The sequence below is a fragment of the Mustela lutreola genome, chromosome 10 (genome assembly GCF_030435805.1).
Source record: "Mustela lutreola isolate mMusLut2 chromosome 10, mMusLut2.pri, whole genome shotgun sequence".
Taxonomy (NCBI): Eukaryota; Metazoa; Chordata; class Mammalia; order Carnivora; family Mustelidae; genus Mustela; species Mustela lutreola.
Genome location: NC_081299.1, coordinates 104,337,963 through 104,355,743, shown reverse-complemented (window position 1 = coordinate 104,355,743; position 17,781 = coordinate 104,337,963). Strand labels below are relative to the sequence as shown.

General features: G+C 47.7%; 1 protein-coding gene across 2 annotated transcripts; it reads left to right on the top strand.

Annotated features, from left to right (window-relative positions):
* Window positions 1-343: 343 nt before the first annotated feature.
* GJA5 (gap junction protein alpha 5) lies at window positions 344-17,536 on the top strand. 2 transcript variants are annotated; one of them, XM_059136371.1, is made up of 3 exons: window positions 360-482; window positions 988-1,126; window positions 14,402-17,536. In XM_059136371.1, exon 3 carries the CDS (start codon window positions 14,434-14,436, stop codon window positions 15,508-15,510), a length of 1,077 nt encoding a protein of 358 aa, XP_058992354.1. In that variant the 5' UTR covers window positions 360-482; window positions 988-1,126; window positions 14,402-14,433; the 3' UTR covers window positions 15,511-17,536. The 2 variants fall into 2 exon arrangements, with proteins under 2 accessions (XP_058992353.1, XP_058992354.1); XM_059136370.1 differs by lacking the exon at window positions 988-1,126 and having other exon boundaries at window positions 344-482.
* The last annotated feature ends 245 nt before the right edge of the window (window positions 17,537-17,781 follow it).

Sequence of the window (17,781 nt, the reverse complement as noted above, 5' to 3'; positions counted from 1 at the left end):
GTAATGCTAGTTTTCCCCTGAGGCCCCAGGACAGCCCTGGCCCGAGGAGCCTGTGGAGGCTCTGCAGAGACTAGGGAGGCAGTGTGTCGCCCGCATGAAGGAGAGTGAGGGTGCCAGGACTGTAGCGACAATGACAGTGGAGGGCCGTGGGGGAGGAGGAAGACTCCCTCTCCTGTCTCCTGGAGAGGAGAGTGGTGAAGAGAGACTGCAGGGAGGCAGAGGGAAGAAAACTTTTGAAGTGAGCAAAGATTCTAAGAACACGGGGGAGAGCAGGGAGGGAGGGACCTGGGGGGAAGGGGGTGGAGAGTGAAAGAGTAGGAAGAAGTGGGAGGAGGGAGGGCGACGGACTCGAGTCAAAAGGGGGTGGGAGAGCAACTGACAGGCTGAGTGAGAGCTGGGCGGAGTGGGCAGCGGAGGAGGCAGCCGGGAACCCAGGACCAGGGAAGCCTGTGGAAATTCCAGAGAGAAGGACTGGGGAGAAGGTAAGGATAGACGTGCTTTTAAGAGATGAAACTCTCAGTTGATGGGAAGGAGCCAGAAGAGAGAGCCTGGAGTTCCAGGCTGGACAAGAACCAGAGCTCCTTCTCTGTCCTGGGGGCTTCTTCCCTACCCCTCACGAGTCCCTGCCACGGTGAGGTTGGGATATACGGCGGAGGAGGATGGTAAAGCAGCAGATAAGTTACTCACTTGATTTCTAAGGATCTGCTGAAGTGTGAGTGGAGGAGGGCCCTTGGAGCCGGTCTACCTCTGGCCGAGTGGCTGCCCTCCAGGGGCATCTTCTAAGTAGCTTAGCAGTTCATTTCCAAGAACTTTTGTTAAGATGAAATTGGCCCTTAAAAACAAAAACCATCACTGTATTGTGGTGCTTCCTCTAGGCTTGGAATCTTTTTCCAACTGCCTTCCACCGCATCTAGGGGAGTGTTTTGATCCCCACCCCCCAAGGCGTGTTGGGTGGTTTAAAAATATTCCGTGCTTAATTTCCTGCAGAATATCATGTCCCCGCTGTGCGCTGTGAGCCGGCTGGCCTGCCACTCACTGTCGCTGTCAGAGGCAAGAGGCTGGTGACGATCCAGACGGGAAGAGGAGAGAGGTGTCACTGAAGGCCGCCTTTCCTCCTGGGTACAGGGTGAGGTAGACGGCCGCCCGCGGGCACAAAGGTTTCTGTGGGCTCCCTGACCTCTTTCCTGAGCATGTGGTGAAAGAACCCGGGTTCTTGTGCCCTGAGTGGCTGTGTGTCCTGGCACCAGACCCTTCCCCATTCTGGGCCTCAGTTTCCCCATCTAGAAAATGAGGGGTTTGTGGGGCACCTGGGTAGCTCAGCTGGTAAAGTGTGCCACTCTTGATCTCGGCTCAGATCTTGATCTCAGGGTCGTGTGTCTACTACAGCGTGGAGTCTACTTTCAAAAAGAAAATGAGGGGTTTGAAATAGAAGGATCCCTCCGGTTCCATTCAGCAGTAATGCTGTGCAAGGTTATGATTCCTTAGGCTCAAGTATTCCTTGGAATCATGGCAAGGGGAAGCTCGTCACAAGGATTTTACATCTGTACTATGCCTTTGTTCACTTTTAACTCGATTCCCCCTTCCGGTATGCCATCATAATGGAGGGATTCCTGGTTTTTCCTCCTCAACGTCTCATAAGGGTCTGGCCCACTGAGTCTGACTGGCCGGAGGAAAGGAAGGGCAGAGCAAGGAGCACTGGCCGGGGAGTCAGGAGACCCAGGAGAAATCTAGCAAAACTGGAGAAGAGACAAAAGCCTATATGTGGCGATGTGGCACCCTCATTAGCCAGGTGGCATGGCTCACCACTGGGGACACAGGCTGGTATTTATAGGCACCGCAGCCTGACTTTCATATCAGCGGGCCTTCCTCTTTTCCACCCAAAGCCTCCAGAGCCCCAGTTCAGCCCAAGACCCTGATTCACGGCTCTCGAAGGACGGCTCTGAACTTTCCACCTTCCAGCAGGTTCCCCAGGGCAGTGGAGCTGTTTGGAGCCTGCTCCCCTGGCCATCTCTCCCCATCTTCTCCTTATTCAGCAGCCGCCGAGAAGCAGTCCCCTGACCACAGTGTCCATGGTGGAGGAAACCCAGAAGTGTGTTTCCTGGCTTCCAGACTGGTACCCACTGGCTATCCCTTCAGTCAGATCCATGCAGTTCATCAAGCCACGTCAGTAACAGTCATGGTGCCTGGCTTTGCCACAGCCTTAGCACACCAAGGATGCTCTCACTGGACTCTTGAAACTGGTGGTTCTTCTTGCCCCCAGCTGCTTCACTCCTGTCCCCTCTCCTTACCCTGGCCAAAAGTCCTAGGCCATTAGGACTGGAAAAGGTCTGTGAGATTGCCTGTCCAATTCTTCCACTAATAGGGAAAACAAAGCAGAGGAAAGGAAAGTGACCCATGAGGGATGACGCAATGAGTCACGCAATTTGATTGGGAGAATGTCCTGCTGTGCTCACTCATTCCTAGGGCCCTTCGGACTTCTGTCCTCAGCTGTGTTCTCTGAACCTCCATTTGTCCCCAGGCCTCCCTGCCTCTTCCATTTAAGTATCTCTACGATCTTGTTTTCTGGCAGGAATTCTCACTTGCCCACCTGCTCCTCATTATCACTGCTGGTTGTTGAGGGGTATGTGCAGTGGAAGGTTTGGGGGCTCTGGCAGCCTGCTGGACTACCACACTGCAGCCTGGCCTCTTGGGGACTGGCTGATTCCACTGCAGCCACTGAAAGCAGAACAGGGAGCCTATCTGCCTGGATTAGTCAGGAGACCTGGAGTCCTCAGGGTCAGCGAGACCCAAGGCCCAGGCTCTGCTCCCTGTCTCAGGGAAGACCTCACCCACCTGGGATTCTCGCAGGTCTCTGTGCCAGCTGGCTCCACCTTGGGCTCGAAGATTAAGCTGACCAAAGGGAGAGATGCCCAGGAAAGCTTCAAGTCTCCTAGAAAAGAAACCAATTCCCTTTCTAGAGCCAGAATTCCCTTTCTAGATTCCTGGAGAATGACAGCTTGGTGCCACTTGGTCATTCAGTTGTTTCTGGATATTAGCATATCATGGGAAAAAAAAAAATTCAACCTTCAACAATCCACTCACTTTCATAAGGAAAAGGAGTCAGGAGGTCTCAGAATCAGGGGTATTGAAATAGCACAGAGGGATCTTAGAGTTTATCTAATTCAGGGATGGGGCAGAAGGAAGAGCCTGGGCATCTGGAATCATATTTGGGTTAGAATTTCAGCTGTGTGGCTTGGGGCAAATTATTTAACGTCTCTGAGCCTTAGTTTCTTCATCTGTCAAAGAAGTTTATAAATGTCTTCCTTGTAAGGTTTTGTGAAGATTAAATAAAATAACACACAGTTTTCCCCACTATCCAATATGTGCTCTACACCACTTCATATTTTCTTTTCTTTTCTTTTTTTTTTAGGATTTTACTTATTTATTTGACAGAGTGCACACATAAGCGGGCAGAGGAGCAGAGGCAGAGGAAGAAGTAGGCTCCCTTCAAGCAGGGAGCCCGATATGGTGGGGGAAACCTGTATTTAAAATGACCATTTTAGGGGTGACTTGGTGGCTCAGTGGGTTAAAGCCTCTGCCTTTGGCACAGGTCATGATCCCAGGGTCCTGGGATGGAGCCCCGCATCAGGATCTCTGCTCGGCAGGGAGTATGCCTCCTCCTCTCTGCCTACTTGTGATCTCTGTCTGTCAAATAAATAAATAGAATCTTTAATAAAATAAATAAATAAATAAATAAAATGGCTATTTTATATTAAGTGCTCAGTGAACAATGGAACAATAGGGTAGAATCCAGGTTAGCTGGTCCTCAGCCCATATCTTGGAACTACATCTCATTTGATGGAAAAGCCTCCCCCACGACATGGAATTCTGAGAAGGTACTGCTTGCTTTTTATGATCGCAGATATTTTTTTTTTCCCCTGGGACAACTTTTGCTGACCTCTAAGCTGGGGGCGGTTAGAAAATCTAGCTTTGCCTTTTGGCTTTGCCACTGACTTGCCATGCTATCGCAATTGGTCAAGTCACAAACTCCCCAGATGTTCTAACTTAGCAGCCATCCAGCTCAATTGCTTTCTCTTATACACAAGCAAACTGAGGCTCAGGGAGCGGAATGTCTCATCCAGAGCCACAGAGAAAGAGCTGAGACTCAGAAGAGCCTTTCTTTCAAGGCTCTTGTTCACAGATAATTTCCAGGATCTTAATTCATCCTGGGATTTTCATGATTCAGAACTTCAGGAGAGGGCAGATGTGGTTAGGGGTCGGGATGGCCCTCCTCTGCAGGTCACCGATTTCTCTTCCAAGTAGAACCGAGCCAGCTTCAAACCTACCCTAGTGGATGTGCCTTTGGACTGGTTGATGAACAGATTCAAAAGTGCTGCAGCTTTTCAGAAACCAGGGATTATAATGAAGCACACATTTTATAATGTGGACTCAAATGAAGTCCATCTCCAGGCCCAAAGTCCAGAACCAGGCTGAACCAATTACGAGAATGAGAGGGGCCTGATCTCAGTGAGACCCCGTACCTCCCTCCTTCTCCATGCTTGCCCCCGAAGGTCTGCACGCCTAGTGAAATAACAGATGTACAGTGAACTTAATATCCTTCCCATCACCCATGTGTTCCTCACCTTTCCCACGCGGTGCCCCGTGACCGTGCTTGTTGGGTCGCTCTCACCAGGCTGCTGCACTGCCAAATTCTGTATCAGGTTGGCTAGTTGGATCATGCTTGAGAGGAGTCTTTACTGGAAATGTCAGAAAAGAAAACAAGGAACTAACCTGACTGTCTATTATGTGCCCGGTACTGTTCGAGCACCTTCCATACATCCACATACTGTTGAATCCCCATGAGTAAACATTCCTTCTTTTCAGATGAGGAGGAAACATACAGGTTGAGTGACTTGCCTAAGGGCACACAATTGGTGAGTGGAGGCAGGGTTCGAATCCCACTACTCTTCAGGAAACACAAGGCCCACCTCCTATTTTTGTTTCAGTGGTTCTTGTTATGATTTGACATCAATGAAACACCAGAGTCTGTTGTCTGGCCAGCTGAAAACCCGGCAGCAGACACGGCTGCAGCCAAGAGCACTTAGTGGCTAAAAAAGGAAATAACTTTCTATATGTGAATTCTGGCCAAATGGTGGCAGATGCTGAAGAGTCTGGGAATCCTGACCACTGTGGGCCACGGGCGTCGATGGAATCATTAATTCTAGGAACAGCATCAGCAAGGGATGGCCAGCCAAGAAGCCAGGGGCTGAAAGGAAAAACCCAGGGCCTCTTACGGGAGAGTGGGAAAAGCCCTGCTCGTGGAGTTCAGAGACTGGACAGAGTTCTGGTCACACGTTTGTCACTAGCTGTCAGAACTGGGGCCTCTTTGATTTTTCTTTCCCTTTTAAAGACACAGTGGGAAGGTAGGCTTTGCAGTTAGGCAGATTGACGGCAAGTCCCTTATGCAGCATTTGCTACCTCTGAGCCTCAGTGTTCTCAGCTGTAAAATGGGATAATAACTACTTTCCTAGCAGAATTAATAAAGGTTAAAAGTATAGTTGTAAAATGCTTCATACGTGGAAAACACTCAAATTCGTGTTATCTGTTATCACTAGTACTTAATTTCCCTGGACCCTGGTCTTCAGCTTGTATAAAAATAAGGGATTGATTTTGCTTGATATCTAGATTCCTTTCCTATGAATCCATGAAAAATGGTGGAAATATTAAAGAAATCTAAGTGTCTCATAAATATAATTTTCATTAATAACTTCATAGGTTTTAATCAACCTTTTCAGGGTACTTAATAAGGACCTCCTAATATTTCATTGTTGAATATCTCCATTTGGCCACCACTTCCCACCTACTTCTTGTAAATATTTCTTCTTCCAACAATTTAACAAGAAAATTACGTATCTCAGCATAATTGTCCTTCTCCACTTTGCTCTGTTCCACCTCCTTGGCTTTGAAACAACTGTCTATCAGCAGAGTGTTTCTGAGCAGACCACTCTGTCCTTGCTAGAATAAAATAATGACATAGAAAGAAAGGCTAATTATCTGCCATTGGCTGGAGTCAAAGGAAAACCAAAGTGACACTTCATCTCCTCCATCTGTCTCCTGCTTCTTTCTCATCTCTGTCTCCCTCTCCTTTCTTCAGTGATCAAGGTTCAGGGGTGGAAGCCCCCACTGGACTTCTGAGGAAGTTGCCCACTTGGCTGTAGGACCCGTTTGGTTGTGTCCCCTGAGGTTGAAAAGGCAATCCCCAAATAGCAGTCAGGAGAGGAGTGGAAGTCCTAAATGTAAGAATTACCCCCAAGAACTTCGAATCGACTCCCGATTCTAGCAGTCACCTTGAAAACCTCCCTGCAGCACTCACCTTGTGTCAAAGTGGCCACCCTCTGACTGGTAAGGATTTTTAAGGAAAGGAACTTTAGGTCATTTAGATGGGATCTAGCACAGTTGTGAAGGCAGGCGTACTGCTGTCAGACAAGACTAGAGCTTGGTTTGATGTCAACTCCACCACTTGCCAGCAAGTCCCCCTCAAGTGGTGTTGCTCTGCCAACCTCCCTGAGCCGGTACAAAGGGGCTGGGGATGAGCCTTGCTTGCTCCATTGTTGGGACAATCAAATGAGAAAAAAAATATATCAAGAAACTTGCAGAACATCTGGCACATAGAGAGGTCTCAATAATTTAATTTTATTATTATCATTATTACCTAGATTCAGAGTTTCTTGTTGTGTAAGTTTAGGTAAATTAGAAAATGGAGCAGAGAATCTCCAAGGGTCACGAAGATTGCTGGAGTAGTTGAAGATCAAGACCACTTTCTTGTGCAATCCTCCCTGTGCCTCTCCATTTTAGTGAGAAGCTATTGAGGGGGAGGGTAGGTCAGAAAAGCATGTATTAATGAAAAAGGAAGGTGCCGAAGAGTTCTGAGATGGTGTTATACTTAGTGCTTTACATTATAAAGCCACCTCTGATTTCTGGCATAGCAGGAGAGCTCAATAAACACTTTCTGCACTGAGCTGCACTGACATGATACTGTGTCCAAGGATCATTTATTAAGTGAGGCCCTTTGGGTCCTTTTACAACAGAATTCTCTGAATTGGGAAGCAAGTCAACCCTGCTCTGTGCCACATTCCACTGTGTGATGAGCAGAATTATAGCATGGGCCCAGAATGCTGTTATCATTACTGTGAATAACAACCTTTACTGAGAACCAGAGATCTGTTAGATAATACAGAACATGTGTCATTGTCCAGAATTAGACTCAGACTCTGTAGAGTGGTCTTATAATCTAATTTTGACAAACTTGAGTGAGCGCCCCAGTGATATGTGGGGAGGAGGTGGAGAAGAAATAGTCCATGGTGAACAGATGTGTCTCTGCTTTAGATCCATCCAGTCCTGCCTGGCTGAGCTGAGGGCTCGGTCAAAGGCAGAAGGAAGGCTCAGCAGCTTTAGTCTCCTGCTGTTCTGGTCACCACATTCACTGTGCAGGTGCCCTAAGGTCACTTCCCAGGGAGCCCCTCTACTGGCATTAGGTGTTTTTGTTTTGTTTTTAAAGATTTTATTTATTTATTTGTCAGACAGAGATCACAAGCAGGCAGAGAGAGAGGAAGGGAAGCAGGCTCTCTACTGAGCAGAGAGCCTGATGTGGGGCTCGATCCCAGAACCCAGAGATCATGATCTGAGCCTAAGGCAGAGGCTTTAACCCACTGAGCCATTCAGGCGCCCGCATTAGGTGTTTTGAGTGAGCTTAATGCTGTAATTTATTTACTGTTGTTGATTTTTAAAGGTGCACAAATCAACCAACCAGGTGTAAGGTACAGTCTTAAGCACCAAGAGGGAAGAGGGGGTCGTGGGACTTAGGAGGAGGATACAGTGATGAACAGATATGGACCTTGTCTTCAAGGAGCTCAGGGTAGAGTTGGAGAGAGAATACATAGCCAGTAGAGCAAATCATTTTCATTATGTATTTGAAAACCCAATGGTTTTACAGTTCAGTCCAAGGCCCAGCTGCTGACTTGGTGTGGGGGTGGGGGACACAGAAATTAGAAAGGCTGTTAAGTGTGGCTCCAGAGGACAGAATTAGAATCAATAGAAGAGAATTTTCAAGGCATCTCTATGGTAGTCTCTTGTTCCCTTGCGATATGCTTTCTTGAGCAGGAGAGACAGGGTGTTGTTTTAGCAGTGTGCTGGACGAACCTGTCACCTGCAGCCTGCCTAGTTTATGCTGCAGCCACTACCAAAGGACTGCCACCAGCAGGGTGATTATTGACTGTGCCATGCTTTATGTCCCCACCCCATTTCAGAGCTGTGTACCATTAGGGTCTGCCCACAGGAACAAGTCATGTACTGAACATGGTCTATGTAAGGGTTGCTAACTACTCCAAACTCCTGGCATGGCCTCAAAGCCCTCCATAATCTGCTTCTGCCTATTCTGCAGACCACCCCTTTGTTCTGCTCATTGTCCTCTAATACCATGCTGGTTTTCACTTGGTGGGTTTATTCACGTGGTTGCCTTTGTCTGGAATGCCCCCATCTCTCCCACACCTCCTCTCTCCCCCTACCTCTCACCTCTATAGACTTCACCTCCACCTAACTCCAATTCAAGGGTTGCCTCTTTGGAGAAGCCCAGAATATTTGCACAGTTGGTTGTGTTTGTATCCCTCACTGGACAGTGAGTTCCTTCAACCCAGAGTCTTTCTGATCTTTGGGTTCCTAACTTCTATCACATAAGTAGACACTCAGTAAATGTTTGTGAAGGTGAACTGAATTGAACTTTCCCATAATCCCCTCAGCACCTCATATCAAGTGCTGGTCACATCAGGAGACCATCATAAACATTTGCTTGATTGCTTAAAAACCGACCCCCAGGCTTTAGCACTAAATGGCAGTCATGTCTCAAATAACTCACTGCTGGAACTTCAAGCTCTGAGGTGGGGAGACATAAGAATTGATGCACTTCACCCCTAGAAGGAGGATGGAGGGACATTTTCTGGTGTGCCCCAGACTTGATCAGGAACTCTGAAGTGGTCTAGGTTCTACCTCTATTCGTCTTCATTTCTTTGAGCAAATCTCTTACCTTCTGTAGATGTCTCCTTCTCTGCAAAACAGAGGCAATAACCAGCACCCCAAAAGGCATAAAAATCCTCATAACTATGAGCATGTTTCCATTCAACAATAGAAACTGAGTGTCTGTATGTCCTAAGGTAGCCAGTCGTGAACAAAACAAATATGGCCCCACCTTCTTGGGGTCAATAAGAGAAGGGAGGAGAAGCACATCTTGAACTGTATAAGGTTTTACTTACTTATTTTATTTTAGAGAACGGACAAGAGAAAAAGAGAGGTGGGGAGGAGAAAAGCGAGAGGGAGAGAATCTTAAGCAGGCTCCATGCCCAGCACAGAGTCTGAAATGGGGCTCCATTTCACAACGCTGAGATCATGACCTGAGCTGAAATCAAGAGTTGGACACTTAACTGACTAAGATACCCATGGGCCCCGGTAAGGTTTTCTTTTTTATTGTTGGACATGAGAAGGAAGATTTGACCCTCCATAGGATCTCTCTGTAATCTTACTGCTGGGTCAAACATTTTTTTCAATCATTAAGAAAGCATTTATTATGTGCCTATTGTGAGATCTTAATGCATTAAGAATACAAAGTAGAAGACAGGGTTTTTGACTTGAGAAGTCTATTACTCATTTGAAGGGAAAAGCTGTTAAATCCTTGAAGGCAGGAATTGGGCCTGATTTTATACTATGAATGCATAGTATGTGCCAGGTCTGGTACCCCCTAGATATTATTTTCAGTACCCAGAATAGTGATAGGCACATAGCAGGGACTCAAAAAAGTACTTGTGGGTTGGCTGTTAGAATGAAAATTTTGGAAAATCAGTGTAAGGCAACATGTAAGTGTGCCTGTATCCTACATGCTGAACAGTAATGTGGAGTCTTTATTGTCAAAATGGGCTGAGATCAATTTGAGAAAAGAATTCTCCATTTCTGCCTACATATGTGGGGCCAGAGGAGGAAGTCCTAGCTATGAGTTTATGTTAACCAAGGTTGCTCTAAGTTAGTTTTCTTTGAAGACACTGGCTGTGTTGGGAGGCAGAAATGCTAACACTGGGTTGGGAATGTAGGTACCTGAATTTTATTTGTAGTCATATAATACACAAAGTAAGGGAATAAAATGATCCATGTTCACTATACACAATAGCCTTCTTTTGGCCCTTTCCCTCTTATCCAAGTGCCATGTCACTATTACCAAACAAGTTCCTTGGTGACTCCTCCAAATGTTTGTTTTGTCCCAGGATATGACATGCTGAAAGAAGATGCTGAAGGTTTTTGAGTGAAGAAACTACAGAGTGGGGATGTTCTAGGGACTGGGTTCTAGGGACCATCTCTTTTGCCTTGGGGACTTCAGAACTTGTATCAGTTGCAAAGGGCTGTAGAATTTAATTACTCAGGGCTCCTTAGAAGGCCCTCCCCAACGCCCTAAGCCAGAGTAACCTTCTGCCATGTGTTCCCACAGCACTCTCTTAATGTTAACACACATCATGCTTTATTGCAATGTCAGGGATATAAAGGCAGTTAAGTTCAGTAAAGTCAGGGACTCTTAGTTTTACTTTTTAACTGCTGTGCTTTAAGGGCCTTGCATGATACCTGGTAACCATTCATATTAAATTGAATGGATGAAAGGGAAGAAGGACCTGGTAGGTAGAGGGGGTATGAGGAAGCTGAGACAAAGAGGTAAAAAGGTGTGGGCCATGTACACGTGTATGGGAGTAATGTAGCTTAAAAATGGAGTATGTGAGAGGAACAGGGAAGAAGACAGGACTGAACTGTGCTGTGGAGGATCTCAAGCACAAGTTAAAGAGTCTGAACTTTATAAGCAGTAGGAAGGCAGTGAAGATCTTAGCTAAAGCAGTGAGGTATATTATTACCATTGTATTTGATAGAATTTATTCATGGCATGGGCAGCTTCCTTTGCCCCTCCTAATATACTTCCTGCCAAGAAACAGATAATAATCTACAAAGCATTTTATATGCTCTACACCCAGTAAACTCAGTGGGTATTAATTTACATATTTCTTTGGCTGAGGTTGTGGGGGACCCGAAGGGACACAGTGTAGCTGGGAAACTGACTTTCATATTAAAAACTGAGCAGCTGGTACTTGGTAGCAACTTTAAGTTTCTCTGACCTCGCCTGGGTCATCAGGAAGTCACAAGTGAGACTTGTCCTGTACCCTATTTGCTGTCACCGGGGTGCATGGGGTCTGCCCCACCCCCACCTCATCAGCTAGTGTTTTTCCCTCCCCATGAGGCAGCCTCTCAATGTCACTGTCTTTCTCCTCTTCCATGATGTTTCTTTCTTGTACGCTTGCTTTCCTTCTTCCAGGTGGGATTCCTTGCACCACAAGGGAGGGGGTCAGCCGCAAGCCTCTTGGCAGACCAGACCAAAGCATCACATTCTTTGCCTGGCCCTATTTTTAGACCTCCTGGGGGACTTGCAAGGAATGAGTGGCAGAGTCAGAAGGTCAAGGGAAAAGTCTTCAGGGATTGAGGACAGTTTGGAAAATTTGCCCCAGATTTTGGAAGAATATGACACTTGTTTCCCTTTTTCTTGTTTCTTTTTACTTTCCATTTCTGTTTCCCTTTCACTTTCCCCCCCCTTTTGCTTTTTCATCTGTTTCTCTCTTCTCTGTAATGCACTTCTCTCTACTTTCTCTCTCTCTCTCCCTCCTTCTCCATTCCTGTCCTCCCTCACCACTTTTTGCTAGCAAAGGCAAGGAATTATTCTTTAGTTCTTATACACTGAGCACTGTGCTAAGTGCTTTTTATACATTACTTCCTAACACTGGATGAGCTAAATAATAGTATCTTCATTTTGCAGTGAGGGAAATTGAGCTACAGATCCAGTAGCTTCTCCAAGCTCAGCGATATTGATAGGGACTTGAACTCCACTTAGCTATCCCCAAACTATATTTGCTTAACCACTACATGGTCTCTCTTTTTCCATTCCAAACTCCTGCTTGTCTTTCCCCTCTTTTTGTTCTTTTTTCCCCCGTTCTCTCCCTCTCCTTCTCGCCCTCCCCTCTCTCAGACACTCAGCACATCCTGGTCCCTGCATGTTGTGTGGATGACCCTGGAGGTGCTGAACACTATGCACGTGCCCAGAAGAGATGACAGACCATTCGCACTCTTATCTAATCAGCCATTTTCCTTCTGAGCAGACGCTCCACAGTTTTCCACATTTGGAGGCTAAGGGAGGGGGACCCTTCACCACCTAGGGGAAAGGACAGATGTCTGAACACAAACTAGAGGAAAGGCTTCAAGACCTGGATGAGTCTTTGACATGGAGGGGGACAGAGATAAGGCCCTTTCCACTCATGTGTGGACTCTGAGGGTTGGGGAGTGGGGGCCTGGGAGAAAACAGGGCCAGGGGCCTGGTCTCTGTCAAGGTATCAACTCAGGAGTCAAGAAAGCCTGCACCATGAAATATGGCAACCCACACTGTCCTTTATCTGCATAAAGAGTGTTTGGATAGGAACCAGGGGCATACTGACAGCAAAGATGTGAAGGTCAAGGTGTGAACCTGACAATCTCTAAGATCCCATTAGATTCTAAGGTTTTAGGATCACAAAAATGGAATATTTGTAATTCAGTTCCCTCCTCTTTCTCTTTATTTTTATTTTTGGTCATTCTGTTGATTAGGATTGGTTAGAGGCTTAAGCCATAAGGACATTTATTGCTCATCAAGTAAGAATTCTGAGGTAGGAGATTCAAGAGCTGATTCAGAGGTCTCAGGACATTAGTTGGCATTTCTGAGACTTTCTGGACAACCTCAGACATCTTGGCTCAAATAGTCCTGTCCATGGGCAGGAAGTAGTCGGGGTGGTGGGCAGGGGGACCTCCAGTGAGACTCCCTCCATTTATTGGGGGATGGAAAACAGTTTCTAGAGCACTCCCTCTACATAGACTCTCACCATACCTGACTGACTAGATCTAACTGCAGAAGAGACTGAGAAAGTGAAATCTGGTCTTTTCACCCTGCTAACGGATGGCAGGCAAGGAATAGGGAACTGATTTGCCAATCAGAGCCTGCCACCCTTTATTCACTCAACTAAGATTCCCTAAGATTATCCACTCCAGTCCAGGCTCTGGGCCAGGTGAAGATTATACAGGCTATCTCTGTGATCAAGGAGCCCCCACTAGAAGAACACAGACAGGCAGAGGGCCACAAAACAAGAAGACAAGTGCTAGGAGGGAACCAAGTGTCCCTAAAGCCACCACAGAAGCTGAAGAGGTTCAGCTTGGAGGAGCAGGGAGGGCTGCAGGGAACCACGACAGGGTTAAGTTCTGAGGGTTAATAAGGATCTAGCTGGGGGTTGGGGGGGGGGCGGTTATGTGGAAGGTGGCTGGGAAGAGGGCATCTGGGAATCTTCCAGGATGTGGCAGGCAGTACAAAAGGAACTAATGGGGACAGACAAGGAATCAGGCTGGAGAAGCAAGAAAGGGCCTGCTGAGAGAAGGTTCTGTGTGGGACAAAATGGTTTGGGGCATTTATTCTGGATGAGCAGGTCTGTGCATGGGGACCTTCTGCAGGAGGACGAGGAGCCATACCCCTGGAAGGGCTGCACTGCCCCAAGGTGTGGGAGATTGGCATCGCCAGCTGCCTCCCAGCTGCAAGAACCCGAGCACTCATCAGCAGCACCCAGAGCTGGTTTTTGTTTGCCATCTCCCAGTACAGCTGGGGATGGTTCTGAAGGTTAGGGGACGCATTCTGAGAGGCCGGACTTGCCGCCGTCCCCATTCCTTCCTCTCCACTCAGTTCCTTCTGGAACCAAAATAATTCTTTCACTTGATGCCCTTTCAAACATATGGAACATTTGAGTTATGATCCCCAACATATCATGTACCTCACCCTTGAAATTCTGAGGCAGCTGTTTTCCATCCCCATTTTACAGACAAGGAGGCAGACTCAGTGAGACACAGGGCCAGAATGGCGAGAGCAGAGAGCAGTCCTTTGTGCTTCCTTCTTCACCAGTGTTTCTCCAGGCGTGGGCTTTGCACTGTCTACCTCAGAGTAACCTGGGCTGTTTGGGGCAGATCCCGGTTCCAGGGGCAGCCCCAGACCTCCCAAAGCCGACTCTCCAGAGGTAACAGCACAGAACCCACTCATAACAGGCTCCTCAGTTGATTTCTAGATCCATTCAAGTGTGGGAATCACTCTCATCTTGCTAACACAACCATTTTTAAACTTCGATCTCCTTTTCCTTTTGCTGGCCTGGAAAAAAGAGAGCTTTTCAGGTGAATTTGGCTCATGAGTTGCACTTTCTTAAAGAATGGATCGGTGGAGCCCCAGACTGTCCAGACTTTGCAGAAGCATCCCTCTCCTTTTCTCTCTTTCTCTCTGCCCCATTTGCAGAAGTCCTGGTGGCTGTCTCCTGCTGAGTCAGGATGGGTGACTGGAGCTTCCTGGGAGAGTTCCTGGAGGAAGTACACAAGCACTCTACAGTGATCGGCAAGGTCTGGCTCACCGTCCTCTTCATATTCCGCATGCTGGTGTTGGGCACGGCTGCCGAGTCATCCTGGGGGGATGAGCAGGCCGACTTCCAATGTGATACCATGCAGCCCGGCTGCGGGAACGTCTGCTACGACCAAGCCTTCCCCATCTCGCATATCCGCTACTGGGTGCTACAGATCATTTTTGTGTCCACGCCATCGCTGGTGTACATGGGCCATGCCATGCACACGGTGCGTATGCAGGAGAAGCGGAAGCTAAGGGAGGCTGAGAGGGCCAAAGAGGTCCGGGCCACTGGCTCTTATGAGTACCCAGTGGCTGAGAAGGCAGAGCTGTCCTGCTGGGAGGAAGTGAACGGGAGGATTGTCCTCCAGGGCACTCTGCTCAACACCTATGTCTGCAGCATTCTGATTCGCACGACCATGGAGGTAGCCTTCATTGTGGGCCAGTACCTCCTCTACGGGATCTTCCTGGACACCCTGCATGTCTGCCGCAGGAGTCCCTGTCCCCACCCTGTCAACTGTTACGTATCCCGGCCCACAGAGAAGAATGTCTTCATCGTCTTTATGCTGGCTGTGGCGGCGCTGTCCCTCTTCCTCAGCCTGGCTGAGCTCTACCACCTGGGCTGGAAGAAGATCAGACAGCGCGTTGTCAGATCTCGGCAGGGCACAGCCGAGTGTCAGCTTCCTGGCCCCTCTGCCAGCATGGTCCAGAACTGCACACCACCCCCTGACTTCAATCAGTGCCTGGAGAACGGTCCTGGGGGCAAATTCTTCAATCCCTTCAGTAACAAGATGGCTTCGCAGCAGAACACCGAGAACCTGGCCACCGAGCAAGTTCAAGGCCAGGAAGCGATTCCTGGGGAGGGCTTCATTCACATCCATTACGGCCAGAAGCCTGAGGTACCCAATGGGGCCTCCCCGGGTCACCGCCTTCCCATTGGCTATCCAAGCGACAAGCGCCGTCTCAGCAAGGCCAGCAGCAAGGCCAGGTCAGATGACCTATCAGTGTGACCCTCTAGTATTGGGGTGGAATCCAGGACCAGGTGGGAACAGAGGAAGCTCACAGAGGGAAGATGTGTCCCTATTGACCCCATCTCTCATTCTCATATCTGCTCTGTTCCTTTTGGGCTTTAGGTCTCCATGGCATTGCTCATTTATTCCAGAAGGTAGGACCAGATCTCTTCGAGTGCAGGCAGTGACATGGTTACCTACCCCAGCTGCTGTCCTTTCCCATCCTCTACCCAGTGTACACAGAAGGTTTTCAGATTCTTTGGTCAAGAGAAAGAAAAGGGAACAGCGATAAATGTAGCCACAGGAGGGATAGCCAGAAGGACAGAATGGCTCTTTACATACCAACCACATACCAGATGGGTTCTCCAAGTCTCTATGGATTCCTTGACCTGATCGCCCTTCTTCTTGCAAGGAAAAACCCAAAGATCCCAGCCAATCAAGAGCATCAATCAAAGACCTTCCATTAGATGTGCTCTTGAATCTGTTGTCTCCAAGGGTCAAAACTTGCAGTGATGTTAAGGTGGCCTTGGGCTGCCCTGGGCAGCCTTCCCTGTACCCAGTCTTACTTAAAAAGAGGTCCTTGGAACTTGACCAGCAGCCTCAACTTTACAAGTGTTTTGGTATGTACCTCTGGCAAATGTCCTACCTTAGTGAAGCCGCAGCCTTTACTTCTGCCAGGGTGACAACTAGCTCATGGGGGTGCAAACTCCCCCAGGGAGTGACTATATACACAGGCTCCACTGGAATCCCTGCCACCACCTGTCATCCTGCAGCTCTTTACAGCTCAACCCGATGATAGAAACCATCCCATCCCTTCCTTGGCTCTTCACCCAGTGCTCCCCTAAAGATCTTGTCGACCAGAGTGCCCAAGAAGCCGTCGTCCTCTCTCAGATCCGGACCAGATCACCAGCCACAAGGGCCAATGGAATTTCCCTAGGTCTTATTAAAACAAAGAGGGCATTGTGCTTCTCAAATTCCCTTTGGGAAAAAATAATTCTGCTGTGAAGATAAAAATAAAAAAAGAGAGAAAATACTGGAAAACTATTTCCCCCTATTTATTTCCCTTTCTGACTGCCAACTTAGAGTGCCAAGAGGAGGCATGATGACAGCTATGGAGCCCCCAGATCTCAATCTCCCTGGAGGGCTTAGCAGGGGCGAGGAAGCAGTAAGGGAATCTCCAGCTCTCTTGGCAGGGGCCTCTTTTAAGAGCACAGTGATTTCTATGTCTCCCTGGTGCTCCTAATGAGACAGCTAGAAAGCAGTGGTGACTGTGGACTGTGGAAAAGTCCTGCCTTCCCAGGGACTGGCCTGGTTTCTCTGTTCAGTCCATCCATAATGGGCGGTTGCCATTATGGATGAAGGTGAAGGATGCTCAGAATTGGATACTGAGACTTATAGGTAGATGATTACTTTTTAAAATGCATGTGTGTGTGTGTGTGTGTGTCTACACTGACAGGGTGGATGAATGAGAGGGGAGTCTGAAATAAGGAAAGGAAGCTTTAGAGGAACTTGTGTCTTCCTGCCCTCACCTCCAGATGCTGGTGGAGGGGCTGAGACTCACAGTTTCCAGTGGCATCGGCCTTTGCAGATGAGAAGTTGAGCAGAGGAGAGTGAAGGCTCAGAAGGTGTCTTAGCCTCTGCTCCCCATCATGATCTCCAGGCCCTTCTGCTGATATGTGGCTGCTATTGGTGGGTGGAGAGAAGGATGAGGGTAGAGAGTTGGAGGGGACTGACTGGGAGGCCATTTAGGGAAGAATGGTCATCAGAGGTCCCTAGAGAGAACACCTTTTTATCTTATATCTGGCACCACCATTAAGACTCTCTCTGCAAAACAAAACAAAACAAAACAAACAAACAAACAAACAAAAATGTCTCTCCTTCCATCTCTAAAATGGGTTTGTTTTGTGAAATAAGTGTACTTGGATTAGAAATCCTATGACATCAGTCCTTGATGATGGGACTTTCAGGAATAAAATAAGAAATAATATGTGTAGTTTGTCTTAATAAAATTTGGCCCTGCATCTCTCTTCTTGGTGTCCTTTCATGCCATGACTATGAAAATAGGATGACAGACTTGGTCAGGGAGGGAAGCACTCAGACTCCACCCATCAGTTAGTAATGCCAACAGCTTGGAGTCAGACATGCAAGGGTTAAAAATCTCAGCTGCCCATTTACCGCTGGACTCCAGCAAGCTACTTAATCTTTGAACCCTGGTTTTCTTATCTGTAAGTTGAGTCTCAGAACATCTACCTCATCTTTAGGTTGTTAAAC